General features: G+C 39.6%; 1 protein-coding gene across 1 annotated transcript in view; it reads left to right on the top strand.

Annotated features, from left to right (window-relative positions):
* FBN1 (fibrillin 1) overlaps positions 1 to 19,721 on the top strand; it is a 273,407-nt gene extending 253,686 nt beyond the window's left edge. Inside the window, exons 61-66 of the mRNA XM_040226469.1 lie at positions 4,365 to 4,481; positions 4,738 to 4,866; positions 5,767 to 5,886; positions 14,136 to 14,367; positions 17,072 to 17,246; positions 18,421 to 19,721. Coding sequence (XP_040082403.1) covers positions 4,365 to 4,481; positions 4,738 to 4,866; positions 5,767 to 5,886; positions 14,136 to 14,367; positions 17,072 to 17,246; positions 18,421 to 18,810 — 1,163 coding nt within the window. The 3' untranslated portion in view covers positions 18,811 to 19,721. The remainder of the gene's footprint in view (positions 1 to 4,364; positions 4,482 to 4,737; positions 4,867 to 5,766; positions 5,887 to 14,135; positions 14,368 to 17,071; positions 17,247 to 18,420) is intronic.
* The last annotated feature ends 772 nt before the right edge of the window (positions 19,722 to 20,493 follow it).

The following is a 20,493-nucleotide window of genomic DNA, read 5'->3' as shown; positions in this document are numbered from 1 at the left end:
TTGCAGTCATCTCACACGCTAGTAAAGTAATGCTCAAAATTCTCCAAGCCAGGCTTCAACAGTATGTGAACCGTGAACTTCCAGATGTTCAAGCTAGATTTAGAAAAGGCAGAGGAAGCAGAGATCAAATTGCCAACATCCGCTGGGTCCTCGAAAAAGCAAGAGAGTTCCAAAAAAACCTTTACTTCTGCTTTATTGAATATGCGAAAGCCTTTGACTGTGTGGATCACAACAAACTGTAGAAAATTCTGAGAGAGATGAGAATACCAGACCACCTGACCTGTCTCCTGAGAAATCTGTATGCAGGTCAAGAAGCAACTGTTAGAACTGGACATGGAACAAAAGACAGGTTCTAAATCAGGAAAGGAGTAGGTCTAAGCTGTATGTTGTCACCCTGCTTATTTAACTTATATGCAGAGTACATCATGCGAAAGGCCGGGCTGAATGAATCAGAAGCTGGAATCAAGATTGCCAGGAGAAATATCAATAACCTCAGATATGCAGATGACACCACCCTTATGGCAGAAAGTAAAGAACTAAAGAGCCTCTTGATAAAAGTGAAAGACGAGAGTGAAAAAGTTGGTTTAAAACTCAACATTCAGAAAACTAAGTTCATGGCATCTAGTCCCATCACTTCATGGCAAATAAATGGGGAAACAATTGAAATAGTGGGAGACTTTATTTTTAGGGCTCCAAAATCACTGCAGATGGTGATTGCTGCCATGAAATTAAAAGACGCTTTCTCCTTGGAAGAAAAGCTATGACCAACCTAGACAGAATATTAAAAAGCAGAGACATTACTTTGCCAACAAAGGTCTGTCTAGTCAAAGTTATAGCTTTTCCAGTAGTCAAGTATGGTGTGAGAGTTGGACTATGAAGAAAACTGAGACCGAAGAATTGGTGCTTTTGAATTGTGATGTTGGAGAAGATTCTTGAGAGTCCCTTGGACTGCAAGGAGATCCAACCAGTCAATTCTAAATGAAATCAGTCCTGAATATTCATTGGAAGGACTGATGCTGAAACTGAAACTCCATAACTTTCTCCACCTGATACAAAGAACTGACTCATTGGAAAACACCCTGATGCTGGGAAAGATTGAAGGTGGGAAGAGAAGGGAACGATAGATGATGAGGTGGTTGGTTGGCATCACCGACTCAACGGACAGGAGTTTGAGTAGACTCCGGGAGTTGGTGATGGACAGGGAAGCCTGGCGTGCTGCAGTCCATGGGGTCACAAAGAGTCAGACACAACTGAGCGACTGAACTGAGCTAAAAACACATCTATGAATTTGGTAATTTAGTTGCAGGATACAAATTTAATACACAAAAATCTGTTGCATTTGTATACACTAACAATGAAAGATCAGAAAGAGAAATTAAAGAAACAGTCTTTCATCAGAAAGAATAACATACCTTGGAATAAACCTACCTGAAAAGGCAAAAGACCTCTATCTGAAAGACGCTAATGAAAGAAATTGCAGCTGACACAAACAGATGGAAAAATATACCATGTTCTTGGATTGGAAGAAACAATACTGTCAAAATGACTATGCAACTCAAGGCAATCTACAAATTCTGGGCTACCCCTATCAAATTACCAATGATATTTTTTGCAGAACTAAGACAAAAAAATTTAACATTTGTATGGAGACCCAAAAAACCCTAAATAGTCAAAGCAATCTTGAGAAAGAAAAATGGAGCACTCACTTCAGTCTATCCTACAAAAGCTACAGTCATCAAAAGAGTAATGTTATTGGTACAAAAACAGAAATATGAATCATTGGAACAAGATAGAAAGCCCAGATATAAACCCATGCACCTATGGTCAATTAATCTATGACAAAGTAGGCAAGACTATTCAATGGAGGAAAGACAGTCCAGAAAACTGGACAGCTACACATAAAAGAATGTAGTCTTTAACACCATACACAAAAATAAACTCAAATAGATTAAACTCTTAAATATCAAACATGATACTTTAAAACTTTTGGAGGAAAATAGGCAGAACACTCTTTAAGTTGCAGCAATATATTTTTCAAGCTATCTTCTTTGAGTAATGGAAATAAAAGTAAATGAATGGGACCTAATTAAATTCAGAAGCTTTTGTACAGCAAAGGAAACCATAAACAAAATGAAAAAAAAGTTCACAGTATGGGAGAAAATTTTTGCAAGTGATGCAACTGACAAAGGATTAATCTCCAAAATCTACAAACAGCTCATGCAGCTCAATATCAAAACAAGCAAACAACCCAATCAAAAAATGGATGAAAAATCTAAATAGACATCTCTCCAAAAATGGCCACATGAAAAGATGCTCAGCATCACTAAATTGTTAGAGAAATGCAAATCAAAATTACAGTGAGATTTCATCTCACACTAGTCAGAATGACCATCATCAAAAAGTCTACAATAATAAATGCTGAAAAGGGTGTGGAGAAGAGGAAACCCTGCTACACTGTTGATGGGAATGTAAATTGGTACAGCCACTCTGCAGAACAGTTTAGAAGTTCCTCTAAAAATGAAAAATAGAACAACTGTATGGTCTAGCAATCCTACTCCTGAGCATGTATCTGGAGAAAACCATAGTTCAAAAGTTTACATGCATCCCAGTGTTCATTGCAGCACTGTTTACAATAGCCAAGACATGGGAGCAACCTAAATATCCAATAACAGATGAATGGATGAAGTAGATGTGGTACATATATACAGTGGATATTACTCAGTCATTAATGATCCAATAGCATTTGCAGCAAAATGGATGGATGTGGAGACTAAGTGTAGTAAATCAAAGACAAATATCATATGATATTGCTTATATGCAGAATCTAAAAAAAAGAGAGAGAGAGAGAGATACAAGTGAACATATTTACAAAACAAAAACAGACTTACAAACATAGAAAACTAACTTATGGTTACCAGAAGGGAAAGCTGGGGGCAGAGGAGGGATAAATTGAGAGTTTAGAATTTATTTATATACACTACTGTATATAAAAGAGATAACCAACAAGGGCTGACCAGATAGCACAGGGAACTTGGCTCAATATTCTGCAATAACCTACATGGGGAAACAATTTGAAAAAGAATAAATCTGTGTCTATGTATACTGAATCACTTTGCTGTCCACCTGAAACACAACACTGTTAATCAGCTATACCCCAATAGACAATGAACATTTTTAAGAAATCACTGAGTTGGCCCCCTCACCTATCTGCAGGTAATGAGCTGCAGCAAACATGTGATAGTGCTCTAGCAAAGCCCCTGGGGTCACAGAGCAGGCAGGATGCCTGCTAGCAGGAGACAGACAGCTGTCAATAATGCAGAAGCCAGAAGAGCAGAAACAGCAACAGAAAGAGCACAGGAGTGGCTCGTTTCTACGAGATGTCAGCACTAGGAGAAATATGGGCGGTTCTTTCAGTTCAAGCCCACTCCAGATATTAGTCTAGCCAGGAGCTGGCACAGATCTGCAGTTCCAAGCACAACTCTGTCTGCAGTGATAAAAGAAGCTCGCAAGGAAGCGGGGGGAGGGTGGGGGCGGGCAGGCAGAGAGCCAGGCAGGAAGGGGAAGGTAGGTAGATTCCTAAATTCACAGCAATTTTTTTTTTAATTAAAATTCAACTAAAAACTGGAGCACACTTTGTATCTCTTGAGATTTTAAATAGCAATGGTGTGGAGAGAGAACCTACAGGTCCCAGGCAGTGAGGAAAGAGGCCTGGTCAAAACAGAGGATTTTACTGAGAAGTGGAAAATAATCTTGGATAAATATTGTAGATAGTCTTTTTTTAAATTGCTGTTGGCTTATCAGAATGAGGTGTTTTTTTTTCCCCTTCCTGATTGCTCAATTTTGTTTTATCCAAAGGAGAAACTCTAAACAAAGCAGTTTGTTTGGTTTGGTTTGATCTGGTTGACCATTTCATTTGAGAAGATTAAAAAACAGCAAACCGGAAAGAACCAAGCAGAGAAAATTCATTTTTACCCCCAATAATTATTTTTATATTTCAACTTGAAGAGATTTTTTTCAGTGCTTTGGAAGTTTTTGAGAATCCTTAATCTTTTATTTCATTTTGTAATTTATTTCAATTTTATGATGTATTGGACATTTCTTTGTTGAGAAAATTCTGCTTTCCTATAACTAAAGGGAATGGGTTTTTCTTGGATCACCAAAGAAATGCATTTTTTGTCTGAATTGAAACCACATTTTATCTTTAAAACCCATATCTCCCGGTTTCTCCTAACCATATGCTGTGGTCCCATTCTGACCAGGTCATTTGAGGTATAGAAATGAAAACTCAGAGCTACTCCCTGGGGTGGCTTCTAGGTTCCTGGGCTTCAGCTCAATTCCAATGCCCATCTTGCATTTTCTTATAGATCTTGATGAGTGTGCAACTAAGCAGCACAACTGCCAGTTCCTGTGTGTTAACACCATTGGCAGCTTTGCATGTAAATGTCCTCCTGGATTTACCCAACACCATACTGCCTGCATTGGTAAGTGGGAGAGGGAAAGTCCTCTGTAGTTATTTTTTGAAGGGTTTGTTTTCAAGGGCTTCTGCTGTTGGAATAAGAAGATAAAACTCAAGAAAATATGTGAATATATGTATATGTGTCTGTGTGTACATGCATGCATGTTGTGAAAAGCTATTGGCCTTTTCTGAGCAAATCACTCTTCTTTCTTCCTTTTAAACAACACCAAGAGAGCTTCGGGGAAGTCCCACCCTCTCCTTTCTCCCTCTGCTTCTTACAGATAACAATGAATGCACCTCTGACATCAACCTGTGTGGGTCAAAGGGCATTTGCCAGAACACTCCTGGAAGCTTCACTTGTGAGTGCCAGCGGGGATTCTCACTTGATCCGAGCGGCGCAAGCTGTGAAGGTAGGTAGAGCCCTCAGCTTGATCCAGCTGGTTGGTCCTCATGAGGTGGCCTATAAACACCTGCATTGTCATCCTCTATGAGACATCAGAACTGAGCACAGGGGAGGCAGCCAGCTGAAGATGGAAATATGTTTTCTCTGGTTTGTACAAGTCCCATATCTTAGAGATACACCTTTTGTTTCATGATTGACCATGTCCTCAACACATGCTTTTCCTGAATGTAACAAGACTTTCTGCTTAGTTGTTAGTCTAACTGGAAATGACTCAATCAAGAAAAACAGCTAAATTCCTGAATTTGATCACTTAATTTTCTAGTCACTGGATCCAAAATCTTGAAAGGATTCCCTCAATGTGGATTAAGTATATAAGGAATAACTCTTCTGCCAACATATGATTAAACATTTTACTCTTATTTTTTAGGATTTTGTTTTTGTATTGGCCTTTTGGTTTCCAATTCTGGCACAAATAAGGAAATATAAATAGTTTACACAGCTATCCTATACTGCATTCTTGTGCCTTGCATTAGTCCCTTGGACTTATCAAAAGCTCCAGAGTAGACATTCTTGAAATTGGTGGTGGAATATTGATGCTCGGAAAGACTGAAGGCAAAAGAAGGGGGCGGCAGTAGATGAGATGGTTTGAGAGCATCACTGACTCAATCAACATGAACATGAGCAAACTCTGGGAGACAGTGAAGAACAGGGAAGCCTGGCCTGCTGCAATCCATGGGATTGCAAAGAATCCCACATAACTTAGCAACTGAACATCAACAATTTTTTATGTGTCAGATGTCTTACTAAAATTGCCTTTCACGTTCATATGCTGATAAATGTTGCTTCAGAGAATACCTCTGAGACATGCACTAATGTGACTTAAGGGCAATTCTGCCTTCTTTTTCAGATGTGGACGAGTGTGAGGGAAACCATCGCTGCCAGCACGGCTGCCAGAACATCATCGGCGGCTACAGGTGCAGCTGCCCCCAGGGCTATCTCCAGCACTACCAATGGAACCAGTGTGTTGGCAAGTAGTTTTCCTTTGTTCACAAGATGAACTGCTGTCAGCTCCTGAGTCAGAATACTGCTTTCTTTCTGAAAACTTTAAACTTATCATTGAAGCAACAAATACTCATTTCAAATTGTCCATACCTGGTTGAAACCAGAGGGAAGTCATAGCCTTTGCAAAGTAGCAAACTAAGAAAAAAAAAAAAAATGATAAAGAGTACTTTCAAGGCATTTGAAATGAAATGCTGACAGAATTCCTTAATTCCTAATATCACCTTGCTCTTCTGCTTCACTGCTAGTCATCAGCCCACACTGGAGTTCTCTTCAGGCCAACAAAATCCTCCTTCTGACTGAAAACTATCCATCAGCCAAAGGCTACTTTGAGCAGCTTCTGGTCAGAAGATGCAGAAGTGGTTCATTGAATGCTATACACCTTTGGGGCAGGGTACAAGTTTTTTTCAGGATTGCTAAACTCTTTCAAAAATTAAGGGAGTCCCAGACTCTGTCGTTAAATTGACATTGTCACTTTTTGGTCCCACAGTGTCATAGGAAAATAACTTTTAATGGACATCAGAGAATCCCAACATTGCAAGTTTAGAAGGACCCCAATCCATCTAGCCCATGCCGTTATTTTACTAATGAAGGCTTAGAAGCCAGGAAGGAAAGGCAGTCTGTCCTTACCCATTCTTTTGTGGCAGCACCAGAGCTAGAATCCAAAGCTCTTTCTTCACTTCATGTTTCAGGGCTGCCTTTCTAGTGTCACCTCTACTTGTTTTTTCTTTTTTTTAATTCACCTAGTAGCACTGCAAGCTTGGTGCTCTGGTTACCTGTTTGGCTGCCACTCTCTTGGGAACAGGGCCCTCCTTCTCAAAAACAGAGTGACTGCCTCTGGATGACTGCTCCATGTTGCAATGCTTGATTTTACTCCAAATGAAGACACATTTGGTATGTGTTCATTTATCAAATATGCGTCTTTCTCATCTGGTTTGATTCTTTACAAAACACAGTTTTGCAGAGGTGAGTAGGACTGGCTGAAATAACCACAGTGCTAGAGCTTACGCTGCACAGTTTGCTGGTTAGTGATCTGGTTTTAATAAAAAATGCCTTTGTTTATTACCAGCTCAGGGAGGTCTTGGATTTCAATCACCAGTTTCTGACATTGTTCACAAAATTTCCAGCATAAGCTTTGTTGATTCAATACCCAGCATGTGAGTCTATTTGCCCTTATTACATATCTCCTTTGGATGAAACCGAAGCTATGGGGAAGAGTATACAAGAGGTGAGATCTACCACTGCTGGGCATTATCCTCCTCCTCCTCTGCTTAGTTCAGAGATGATAGAGATGGCCAGGTCATGCCCTTGTTGCCTGAAGATTCTTCGCTGGTCCCATGAAGATTGTGTTCTGCTTGGGACTTGCAGAACAGAGTCTATTAAGAAGTGAGAAGAGGGGGAGGATCAAGATGGCAGAATAGGAGGATGTGGAGTTCTCCTACCCCTACAAACACATCAAAAATACATCTGCATGGGGAGCAATTCTCACAGAAAACCAACTGGAAATTGGCAGAACACCTCTTATTCAGCCAAATCTGCAAGAAAGATCTCCATGACATGAGAAATCACAGAAAGAAAAAATGGACATGTGGAGACTAAACATATTATTAAGAAACCAGCAGGTCAACTGTGAAATCAAAGAAGAAATCGGAAAATACCTTGAGACAAACAACAATGAAAACACAAACTTACAGAAGCTATAGGGTGCAGCAAAAGCAGCTTTAAGAGGGAAGTTCACAATAATATAGGCCTTCTTGAAAAAAAAAAAAAAAACTCAAATAATTTAATCTGCCACCTAAAAGAATTAGAAAAAGAAACAAAGAAAGCCCAAGACAACAGAAGGAAATAATAGAAGATTGATAAAACCAAGAGCCATTTTTTTTAAAAGATAAACAAAATTGAGAAACTGCTTGACAGACACACCAAGAAGAAAAGAGAAAACCCAAATTAATAAAATAATAAATTGAAAGATGATAAATAACAACTGATACTATAGAAATTAAAAACATCCTAAGAGAATCATATAAGAGTTATATGCCAAAAAATTGTGGAGCTCACCTAGAAGTGAGCTTAGACAACCTAGAAGAAGTAGACAAGTTTTAGAAACATAAAGCCTGCCAAAAATGAATCAAGAAGAACAGATCATTTGAATAGGCCCATCACCAGAAATAAAATATAATCTTAATGAAAAAAATTCCCTGTAAGCTAAAGTCCAGAACTAGATGGCTTCACTGGGGAATTCTATCAGACATTCAAAGAAGAGCTTATACCCATCCTTCCCAAACTATTTCAAAAAATTAAAGAGGAGGTAATGCTCCCAGAGTCATTTTATGAAGCCACCATCACCCTGATGCCAAAACCAGACAAGACATTACATAAAAAGAATTACAGGCCAGTATCATTGATGAACATAGGTTCAAAATACTCAACAAGATATTAGCAAACCAAATTCAACAATACATAAAAAGAGTCATACACCATGACCAAGTTGGATTCATTTCCAGGTCTCAAACATAGTTCACATGAAAAATCAGTATGTTATACCACATCAACAAAAGGAAAGACAAAAAACACATGATCATCTCAATAGAATCAGAAAAACTATTTGATAAAATTCAACATCCATTCATGATTAAAAACTCTCACTAAAGTGGTTTTAAAGGGAGCATTTCTCAACATAATAAAAGTCATTTACAACAAACCAAAAGCCAATATAATATTAAATGGTGAAAAGCTGAAAGACTTCCCACTAAAATCTAGAACAAGACAGGATGCCCACTCTCACTGTTCCTATTCAAATTGTACTGGAAGGGAAGAGGTAAAATTGTCACTATGTACAGATGACATGATAATCTTTATAGAGAACCCTAAAGACTGCACACAAAAACTATTGGAACTGTTAAATGAATTCAGAAGGTAACAAGGTACAAGATTAATATACAGAAATCTGTTCCTTTTTTTTATACCAACAATGAAATATCAAAAAGAGAAGATTTAAAAAAAAAACAAAATCCTGTTTAAAATCACATGAAAAGATGAAATAAAATATCTAAAAACAAAGTTTACCAAGAAAGTGAAAGACCTATATGCTGAAAACTATAAAACATTGATAAAGGAAACTGGAGATGATTCAAGGAAATAGAAAGATAGCCATGCTTTTGGACTGGAAGAATTAATATTGCTAAAAGGGCCATACTACCCAAAGTGATCTACAGATTTAATTCAATCCCTATCAAAATACCCATAACATTTTTTACAGAACTAAAAAAATAATAATTCCAAAATTTATACGGAACCACAGATGACCCAGAATTTTCAAAGCAATCCCAAGGAAAAAGAACAAAGCTACAGGCATAACCCTTTCAGAATTCAGACTATGATATAAAGCTCCAATAATCAAAACAGTGTGGTATTGGCACAAAAACAGATATATACATCAATGGAACAGGTAGAGAGCCCAGAAATAAACCCATGCACCTATAGTCAATTAATCTACACTAAAGGAGGCAAGAATATACAATGGAGAAAAGACAATCTCTTTAGCAAGTAGTGTTGGGAAACCTGGACAGCTGCCTGTAAATACTCTCTCACACCATATACAAAAGTAAACTGCAGTTGCTTTAAAGACCTAAATATAAGACGCAATACCATAAAACTCGTAGAAGAGAACATAGGCAGAACATTCTTGCACATAAATTGTAGCAATATTTTCTTAGATCAGTTTCCCAAGTCAAAAGAAAAGCAAAAATAAACAAATGAGACCAAATCAAACTTAAAAGCTTTTTTACAGCAAAGAAAACCATCAACAATACAAAAGACAGTCTATGGAATGGGAGAAAATATTTGCAAATGATGCAACTGACAGAGGGTTAATATACAAATATATAAACAGCTCCTACAGTTCAGTACCAAAGAAATAAACAATCTAACGAAAACATGGGCAGAAGACCTAGATAGTCTTCTCTGACATGGCCAACCAGCACATGAAAAGATGCTCACTATTGCTAATTATTAAATAAATACAAATCAAAACCACAATGAGATATCACCTCACCTGGTCAGAATGACCACCATCAAAAAGTCTACTACCTTCAAATATGTCTGTTATCATCAAAAGGTTTATATATGAAGAGGGTGTGGAGAAAAGGGAACCCTCCTACACTGTTGGTGGGAATGTAAATTGGTATAGTCATTATGGAGAGCATTATGAAGGCTATTTTTAAAAAACTAAAAATAGAGCTACCACATGATCCAGCAATCCCACTCCTGGGTGTATATCCTAAAAGGATGAAAACTCTAATTTGAAAAGATATATACACCTCAATGTTCATAGCAGCACTATTTACAAATAGATAATTGGTCTAAAAAGATGTGTGCATATGCAAACGCAATAGAATATTAGCCATAAAAACAAATAAAATACTGCCATTTGCAGCAAGAAGGATGGACCTATGTAAGTGAGTCACTTTGCTGTACATATGAAACTAACACAATATTATAATAAATCAACTAAACTTTAGTTTAAAAAAGTGGGAAGAGGTTTGGGGGTTTTGATGCCCAGAAGATACGGATTCAAACTATTCTCATAATTCTTGGAATTATAGTTATCCAGAATGAGCATTGCCTTGGACCAGAATGACCTCCTCAGAGCCTTGCAGAGCAAATCTCTTGGACCAGCCCTCTCTGGATCCTTGCTTCTAAGCAGCCAGAAGCTCACTTTTAGAAGATGGATAGGTTTAGGGTACGGGGCCACTGATATCACTGCTTTCTAGAAAATATCAAACTTGTAGCTTAAAGTTGGAGCTGACCCATTTTGACCTAGAGAAAATTAGTAAAGAAAAGCCCATTCTACATTTTGGAATTCTCTCTTAACACCACAACTAAGACACACTGTGCAAGCCTGATGCTGGAACTTTGAGTTTAGAGGGGGTAGGTTTCCATCTGATTTTTAAGGAGTGTCTTTCAGAGATTCTAATCCTATTTCATTCAAATTAGAATCATCTCTTTTTATAAAAAGAGCAAAACTCTTACCAATTTAAGTAACAACTAAAAGAATAAAACAAAGATTTTGTAGTGTAGAAAAATTCCTTGTGGAGCCATTTGCTCCAGGGTACACACACAGGATGAAAAAGGTCAGGAAAAGTGCAAAACATGTTAAACAAATCATGGTATTTGTATATTGATAGAAAGGGTGAGTGCACAAACAGACTGTTTTCAAGCTTCAAACATTGAACATTTGCCAATTTCTTATCTTAATCCGTGGTCCACTCCACCCCACTTCTCCAACCCAGAAAAGCAAGTTTAAGCTTATTAGATTTTCAAGGAGGAAAAAAAAAAGTAAAATAAAGTAGAAAAGAATTTGAAAAGGGGATAGGGAGAGTTCTTGACCAAAATAGATGCTCCAAGTTAGAAAGAACCTTGACAGTGATCTTATCTGATCTGTTTCCTAACATGTCAATCCCTCTCCAACCAGGAAAGGTACTCACCTTCTTTTTCATAAAGAATGAACCTTTTCTGCCTCTGACTCCTAACCATTGGTCTCGTTTCTGTCCTTACAAGAGAGAGTAAATCTTAAGCTCTATATTAACAGGTCTTTCCCACACATACCTGTACCTTAGAGGATTTATCAGTCAGAGTCCCAGCAGGTAAACAGATGGCTGTGCCCGATCAAAAAGCATAGGATATGGAAGAAGAGCCTATTGGTGTTCCCTTCTGATCAGCCTTGTAGAGCTGAGCATAGCTGAGAAGTCTGGAGGTGGGTATGCAGGGCACAGAGAAGACATCCAGCCCAGAGATACTTCCTTCACCAAAGGAACCACCCTTGGTTCTTCGTTCATCCTTTGATGCCCATGGTCTCCACTGGTTTCTATCACATAGCTCATCTCTAATTTAAAATAAGGGGAGGAGAACACAGATGATGGCATATTAAATCATTTTGTTTTAGGAACCCTGGAACCTAAGTGACCTTGATTGGGTACTTGAGAGTCCTTTGATAGAAAGGGTCGCAAACAGATGCATGGCTAGGCACTGTGCCATAACAGGCATCTCAACCAATGGCTTTCTTACTGTGTATCTACTCCTCCTCTATGTAACCACATACAGATAAGCAGAGGGAGTTTGAGGAAGGAAGGGAGATGAAGAGAAGGAAGAAAAAAAGAAAGGGTGGAAGGCAATATGAAATGTGTATATGTATGCAAGTACCCCGCTCTTACCATTTTACCCACCTGTTTTCCTAATTTTAAAAAAAAGTTGTTTTCTTTTTTAGAAAATTTTTTCTTGAAAAATGAAACTACCTAGCAAATAAGGAAAAACTAAAAGAGAAAGGAACAATGTAAATGAGGGCAAATCTCTTGAGAGACACTTTGATATAAAGGAAACCATGAGACTTATAGTCAGACAGACCTGGGTGTGCATGTCTGCCCTGCTGCTGGGAGATCTTGGAGGGGCTTTCTGAGTCTCACTTTCTTCATCTGGGAAAGAGGCATTTTTAATACCTACCTCCATTATTTTGAAGCACATTAAGCAAATGAAGTACCTAGTTAAAAGACAGTTGCTCCTCGGAAGAAAAGCTATGACAAACTTAGATAGCATATTAAAAAACAGAGACATCACTTTGCCAACAAAGGTCCGCATAGTCAAAGCTACGGTTTTTCCAGTGGTCATGTACATGATGTGAGAGCTGGACCATAAAGCAGGTTGAGCTCTGAAGAATTGATGCTTTTGAACCGTGGTGCTGGAGAAGACTCTTGGGAGTCCCTTGGACTGCAAGGAGATCAAGCCAGTCAATCCTAAAGGAAATCAACCCTGAATATTCATTGGAAGGTCTGAGGTTGAAGCTGAAGCTCCAATATTTTGGCCACCTGATGCAAAGAGCCGACTTGCTGGAAAAGACTGACAATGGGAAAGATTTAAGGCAGGAGGAGAAGAGGGTGACAGATGATGAGATGGTTGGATGGCATCACCGACTTAATAGACATGAGATTGAGCAAACTACAGGAGATAGTGAAGGATAGGGAACCCTGGAATGCTGCAGTTCATGGGGTCACAGAGAGTTGGACACGACTTAGTGACTGAACAACAACTTAGTATCCTATCTGTCACACAGTAGGCATCCAATAAGTGTTAAGTGTTACTAAATTGCCTTCCTCCTCTTTTCCATTGGAAGTAGATATTTGCTAAGTGAGGAGAAGGTCAATCTACATGCATTCAAGTGGACATAAGCCTGAAAATGGGCTATAGCAGTTAAGAAATGTCTTACCAGCAAACTTCTGTGCTGTCCTACAAAGGCAGATCTATAAAAATATATTGGAAGTTTCAAAAAAGTATAAATCAGAGATAATAAACTTGAGGGTTTTTTCCCTTTGAATTAATTTGCGAAAGTTAGATTTCTTTTTCCTTTGTCTTACCATCAGACTTGGCTGGTCCCTGTGAGTAGCCCATTCCACAGCATCTGTGTCTCTTGTGTGTTTTCCCCAATTAGTGCCCACGAAGTCTGCACTGAATCTCTTCCAGCCGTACTTAGCTTTAGACACAGCCCAGATGCTCTGGGCAGGAGGATGGTTTAGATAAGGAGGTCCATTCAGAGACAGGAGCAGACATACCAGAAGGCACCATTCATCCCCTGAGCAAGCACCTGGGGGCTTTTATAGACTTTTGAAAAGGAAATCCAGGTGAGCAGGACACTTCCTGCAGGATGTCAGCCCTTGTCAACCCCATTCATGCTGAAAAAGGAGGAGGAAACAGCCTCCAGGAATATGGCTCATCTTGGCTGTAGAGAGTCATCCCATTGCTGGGTACTTCTGAAGCAAAGGCACAGAGAACTGCTCCCTGCACTCCCACCCCGATCCCAGAACCTTGGCCATGAACCACCCCTGCATTCTTCACCAGATGCTCCTGTAGAACAGGACACACTGCCATTGGCTTCAGATGAGGACTGGAGTCTACTGGTCCTCAGAATGCCATCCTCTAACACACTGCCTGATGCACTTGACCTCAGAGACCACGTTTGCTCACCATATGGCGAGAAGCCACATCTGTCTCCACACCTTTCTCTCTTGTTCCCTTTCCCACCTCAGCCACTTCCACCTACCTTCCCTTCCCAAGAGCCAAGGTGAGGGCCAGCTGGCCAGCACTGGGTCAGAGTGGCCTGACCCAAACTCCTCCATAGAAACCTCTGCCCAGTATCACATAAGTGGCGTCTTCTGGTTTTCCCTGCAGATGAAAATGAATGCCTCAGTGCTCACATCTGCGGAGGAGCCTCTTGTCACAACACCCTGGGGAGCTACAAGTGCATGTGTCCTGCTGGCTTCCAATACGAACAGTTCAGTGGAGGTTGCCAAGACATCAACGAATGCGGCTCTGCTCAGGCCCCCTGCAGTTATGGCTGTTCCAATACTGAGGGCGGCTACCTGTGTGCCTGTCCACCTGGCTACTTCCGAATAGGCCAAGGGTAAGCAATGCTGGTGGTTGGAGGCTTTCTCATTCATAGTGTAATTAAGAATATTGAACTCAAAATGACCTGTCCTAGTAGCATTGAACCATGCTTTTTATAATCCTTGACTTAAATCCAGTTAGCTCTGCAAAGGTTTTAGGTTATTTTATTTGAAGGGGGCCATCTAGATTTCTAGAAATTCATAGAACATGGAACAAAATAATGAAATGACATTGTAAATACCTCAAGATATGGCTTACATCTCCTTCTCTTGATCCTCACATCTTGTTGGAAGGTGAGTCGTTTCTCAGGAAGTATAGGGACTGTGATCCGTGACAGAGCTGGACTCAGACTGCATATTGCTGATGCAACCTTCTCCTGGGGCAAGCAGGATTCTGTCTTGACTTAAAATGCCTTCATGTAGCTTCTGTTAGGATAAATCATAAAGATATCTTTTGGGGAGTCAGGCTCAGAGGTTAAAGCGTCTGCCTGGAATGCAGGAGACCCGAGTTCGATCCCTGAGTCGGGAAGATCCTCTGGAGAAGGAAATGGCAGCCCACTCCAGTACTCTTGCTTGGAGAATCCCATGGGGAAGGAGCCTGGTGGGCTACAGTCCATGGGGTCGCAAAGAGTTGGACACGATTGAGCGACTTCACTCACTCACTCACTCACTCAGAGTTTCAAAGTATATTTTACATTTTAGATTTAAATTTACATTAAAAGTTGCAAAAGAACTTTAAATATAAGAGTTAAAATAGTTGTTATATTTTCCAGGTAGCATACCACATTGTATTGTGAGAGTTGGGGCACGGAAGATATATTTTTGTTCCATTTAGTAATATAAAAGTTAGTTACATTTTCAATGTTTAGGTCTTCTTCCCAGTTGAATTAGTCTGGACTTGACTGTCTTAGTTTTGGCTATCCTGTGAAGGAGCTCACAGTTTAACTTTTTAATTAGGAACACAGAGACATTAAATACACACACACACATATACCAATGCACACACATATATACTCCTCCAAACAAAAAGTCACATAGTCCACAATACACACATGTGTGTATATATCAAATTGTTAATTTTGTGGTCTTTGGTTTCTTGACACAGAAATATCAAGTGATTCATTTTGGGGTGTGTAGAAGGTAAAAGAATGCTTCATGGGAAGCGTACAGAATGCCAGCAATAGGACTCAAATTCCCAGATGTTTGTGTCTGGCTCTCAGTAGACTCATTCTTTATAAATTTAATGCCAGAATCTTTTTCCCAGCAAAAATTGTGACACTCCAAACTGGCTTCTGGCCAGTGGGACTTTATAGTCACACTTCTTGTAAGTGGTGTTCCAGGCATATAAAAATACTGGGAGTTCTGAGAAAGGAACCAAAGCCTGTGAATTTGGGGTTTGCTTCCAACAATTTCATAATTATGTGAATGCACACACACAAAGAATGAGCACTTATCATTTCATCCATGTTATTGTTTCTACACATTTCATGGTAGAAAATTAAAGGATGAGGAAAGGAAATGTGTTGTGCTCAGCAGGATTACAGAAAATACTAGAAACCTGTAAATTGCTGCAAAATACACACAAAAAAAATATGTTAATGGCATATTTTGAATATTAAGGGCATAAAGGAAAATGAGTTATAAAAAGTAGATCAACTAATAGAGAGAGAAATAAATAGTATTTAGTCTACATTATGACCTATTAGTAGACCCATTCATAGAAATTCACCCATTTATAACAGTTTGGGCTCCTCTGTGAATCACTAGAGTGGACAAGCCTATCCTAATATAAAGATTCTCTTAAGATCATTCAGATATTTCAAAACATTTTGAAAGAGGAGCCTGATAAATACATTCCAAGTGACCTATGAAATAGTAAGCAGAATAACAAAACAAGGTACTTGTGAGACATGCAAGCCTCCCTCCATAACTTGGCTTTAAAAAGTGAAAGGCAAAGAAAAACAGCTGAACTAGTTCTCTCTTGGGCATGGGTTTATTTATCCAGCCTCACATGAGTCAGAGCCAGTGGACCTAGTGGTTTTGAATGACTTGAAACAATTTCCCACAGTTGGGCAAGCTCTGATACACGTATTTAGTACACTGCATATCTTCACAATATATTTCTAAATCAACCTAAGTTATTACCTAGGGCTTTCTTTCTGTCTTCAGGAGCCAAAGTGAGAGGTCTGATAATAGGAGAGATTGCTCAGGAGCTGGAGTGGTGAAAGGCAGTGCTGGTGGAACTGGAGGTGGCTGTAATGGTATCAGTTAAACAGGGAGAGGGCAAGGGACTGAATACTGGTGTCACATGCCTTTCTCACTCCTGTGGAGCCTGTTGTATGAAAAGGCGACTTTTACGCAGCCTCCCAAGGCACACGGTCTCCCCTCGCCTTCCACTCTCCTCTTGCTCCCACCCCCCGTCTCCTCTCCACCAGTACAGCGAAACACCTGCCACATTACGCTTGGGAAATAAAGGGGCAAGTAACTATGCAAAATAGGGCCTTGAGAGATGGTAAAAAGAAATCAATCAGCTCAGGGAACTGAGGATTCAAGACCGAACATGGAGGGCTTCAGTGTGGTTCCAGCACCAGCCCACCATCCAGTGGACACATAATCAAAGGCTGAATGTCACCAGGCAGGATCTGGGCTTCACCAGAACTCTTGCTCCTCCTCCATCTCCCAATTCTAATGAAAACTATCTACGCTCCCCTTCCACCATAGGCACTGTGTTTCTGGAATGGGCATGGGCCGGGGAAACCCAGAGCCACCTGCCAGCGGCGAAATGGATGACAACTCACTCTCCCCAGAGGCTTGTTATGAGTGTAAGATCAACGGCTACCCCAAACGTGGCAGGAAGCGGAGAAGCGCAAATGAAACAGATGCCTCCAACATTGAGGTGGGTCAGAAGGTGGTTTCTCCTGATGCCTCGTATTGCAGAAAGGCCCTCCAGATTCCTGTGGTTTCCTCCAAGGATGCTCCAAAGTGTGAAAAAGCTCCCTGGGGAGAAAATCCAGACATTCCCTGAGCTCTAGGCTGCATTTTACAAGAGTCTGTGGGGCTCTCTGGAGTTTCTTGCTGCCTTTAGGGAGTGGCCATTCAAAGGTTTTCACATACTTGCTCATTTCCTCTGTCTCGCCAAAAAGAAAGTTAAACACCCGCCCAAAGTCTGATGAAAGGACAAGGTCTGAGATCCAGGAGAGCAAGTGGGCAGAGTAGTGAAGTGACATAGTGCTCCGTACACAGGGATGCCAAGTTCTGAAAGCTAGAGGCTTCTCTACCGAAAGAGCCATGTGGAGTGGGAGGGAACTTGGATTCTAGACAAAAACAACATGGAGCTCCAGCCGCCTGGTTTTCTTTGCCTACGGCTGCTGCAGCCTTTCAGTCAACTCAGAAACGCAGATACTCAGACCTCTGGCTGCGGGCCCGGAGAGCCAGCACATGTGGTCCCAGAGAGGCAAGCAAGAAGCCAGGTGAAAAGCATTGAATATTAGCAGATCATCAGAGCCAGGAAGTAGGTTCATAGGTGTGTCCTTTGGTGAGATGGTTTTGCGTCAGTGAACAAAATGGAAATAAACTGGTTCTTTCTTAGCATCGGTGCTGCAACCCATCTGTTGTGGTTTGGGAAATGAGATAAGTCTTTGAAAAGAAAATAACATATTAAAACAGTCATTCCCAAACTTGAGTATGCATCTGAATCATCTGGAAGGCCTGCTAAAATGGATTTCTGGGAAATGTCCCCAGATTCAGGAGGTCTCAGGTGGCACCAAGAACTTCCATCTCTAACAGATGCCCAGATGATGCTGATGCTGTCAGTTGGGGGACACTTTGAGACCCACTGCAATACAAGACCAAATACAAGTGGTTTCAACTTCCTTCTTGACATGTTTAGTATTATAAATATGTGCTAATGTAACACTTGTGGCTTAAACAGTATTTTATGAATATTCATTTTCAAAAGAGTATATGCAACATGAGAAGAAAGTTGTATTTGAGTGAGACTTGAGTCACTTTTTCTTTAGTAAGTGGCATATTTACCTTTTATATTCACATGTTGCCATATGTCTTTCCAGGATCAACCTGAGATAGAAGCCAATGTGAGTCTTGCAAGTTGGGATGTTGAGAAGACAGCCGTGTTCGCTTTCAATATTTCCCACATCAGTAACAAGGTCCGAATCCTAGAACTCCTTCCAGCCCTCACGACTCTGACGAATCACAACAGATACTTGATTGAATCTGGAAATGAAAACGGCTTCTTTAAAATCAACCAAAAGGAAGGGATCAGCTACCTCCACTTCACAAAGAAGAAGCCAGTGGCTGGAACCTATTCATTACAAATCAGTAGTACTCCACTTTATAAAAAGAAAGAACTTAATCAGCTAGAAGATAAATATGACAAAGACTACCTCAGTGGTGAACTGGGTGATAATCTGAAGATGAAAATTCAGATTTTGCTTCATTAATTCACCATCCAGAGACCAAATAATTAAAAAACCAAGATAGATAGGTAGAACTGAATTTTTCCCCCAATCAGAATCTTCATATTATAGGTACAGTCTTTCACCACATAAATTTCTATAAATAAGCACTATTCTTGTATTACAAAAGCAAGGTACAGGTGACTACCCTAGTTCAAAACAACCACTTTCTCAGGCTTCTCATGTATGTAGCTAAGCTACCTTGTCATATGTGTTGATTCTTGAAAACTGGGACATGTATTTCCACTGGGGGTTGGCCATTCATGCTGACATGCCATCCTTCTAGCAGACGTACAGGAACGTGCTTTCAATCGATGGACTGTTCTGTTTTTTCAAATTGTAAAACTTTGCTTCTCCAAATGCAAGTATTAGGTTGGCCATTTATAATATCTATTTGGTGCTAGTAAATTCTCAAACTAGATTTATAAATGCACTGTAATATTTACACAACTTAGAAACCAAATTACAAGTATTCAGTTCAAATACTTCATTAATTTTTTTCAATCAACCAAAGTTAGTGCAGTAGCTTATCTCAGTTATGAGTATAATACCTTACATGTAAATTAAGTGTGTGTATACTGTAATCGTGCTATTTTTTATCATTGAAACATTTATAAACTAGAATAATAATGCCCTTAATGTGAGGGTTTGTAATGGTGCTTATTAAGACCAAAGACTTCTTAAATGTATACACCAAGTGGTAATGAAATTTCTGTGACTGGCCCACGCATGCATGGAGGTCTGGGAGGACCAGGAAGCAGCCTCAGCAGCCAGAGGATCACCAGTGCATCCTTCATCACACCTGTGCAATATGCCAAGACTACCCTCGGTCATTCCTGTCAACAAGGGGTCCATGTCATAAATGTCACAATAAAACAGTCTCTTTTTTTAGTGTACCCCTCGGCTTTGTGTTCTTGCATGGATGTGGGAGTGGAGGCGCCATTCTGGAGATTTCATAAAGTCTCCTGAAATTAAATTATCCTCGATGTGTTAGTTAGACCTCCTAAAGGTGCCAAATATATAACCACTAGAAAAAAATTTAACATATTTGAGTCATTCCTTTGTTTTATTCATTCAGGACAGCAGAGTTATTTCTTACCAACAAGATACTTAGATTGTAACATTATTTCTAAAACATGACCTAAAATAAATCCCATGGCTTTTAAACTACTAGACCTCAGTGTTTTAAAACACCAAATTCATTGTCTTAGAGCACATGCATTTCATTATAAAAATTTATCATGCCCCCTCCCCTCAAATATACACAGTGTTGGCAAGATTAGATGTTCTATCCTATTTTCTCCCCTAAATATCTGTTGTTAGTTAATGCTAGTCTAATCACAAAGGGGTAATCCCAAATTGAATCCAACTGAATGCTATAACTCTTGTTTTCTGAATGTCATAGTTTCAAAATGCTGTTTTAAGGGCAAAATTGAATATTTAATAGTTAAGCTCATTCAATCGATATGAATTTTTAAAACCCCTTAAGGCATTAAAGGATAGTGGAAACAGAGGTGAAATGAGATTGCCACATGGAGAAGAAACCATACAGGACACAGAAAAGTGAGCTTCAGAAAACTAAGCTAATGAAGATGGAGTAGGAATATTCTAAAAGACAAATCAAGGGTCTGTTGGTATAAAGCTCAGTTTAGCACATACCTTCCTAAT

The sequence above is a fragment of the Oryx dammah genome, unplaced genomic scaffold (genome assembly GCF_014754425.2).
Source record: "Oryx dammah isolate SB20612 unplaced genomic scaffold, SCBI_Odam_1.1 HiC_scaffold_26, whole genome shotgun sequence".
NCBI classification, from domain to species: domain Eukaryota; kingdom Metazoa; phylum Chordata; class Mammalia; order Artiodactyla; family Bovidae; genus Oryx; species Oryx dammah.
This window is presented reverse-complemented; position numbering and strand designations above follow the sequence as displayed.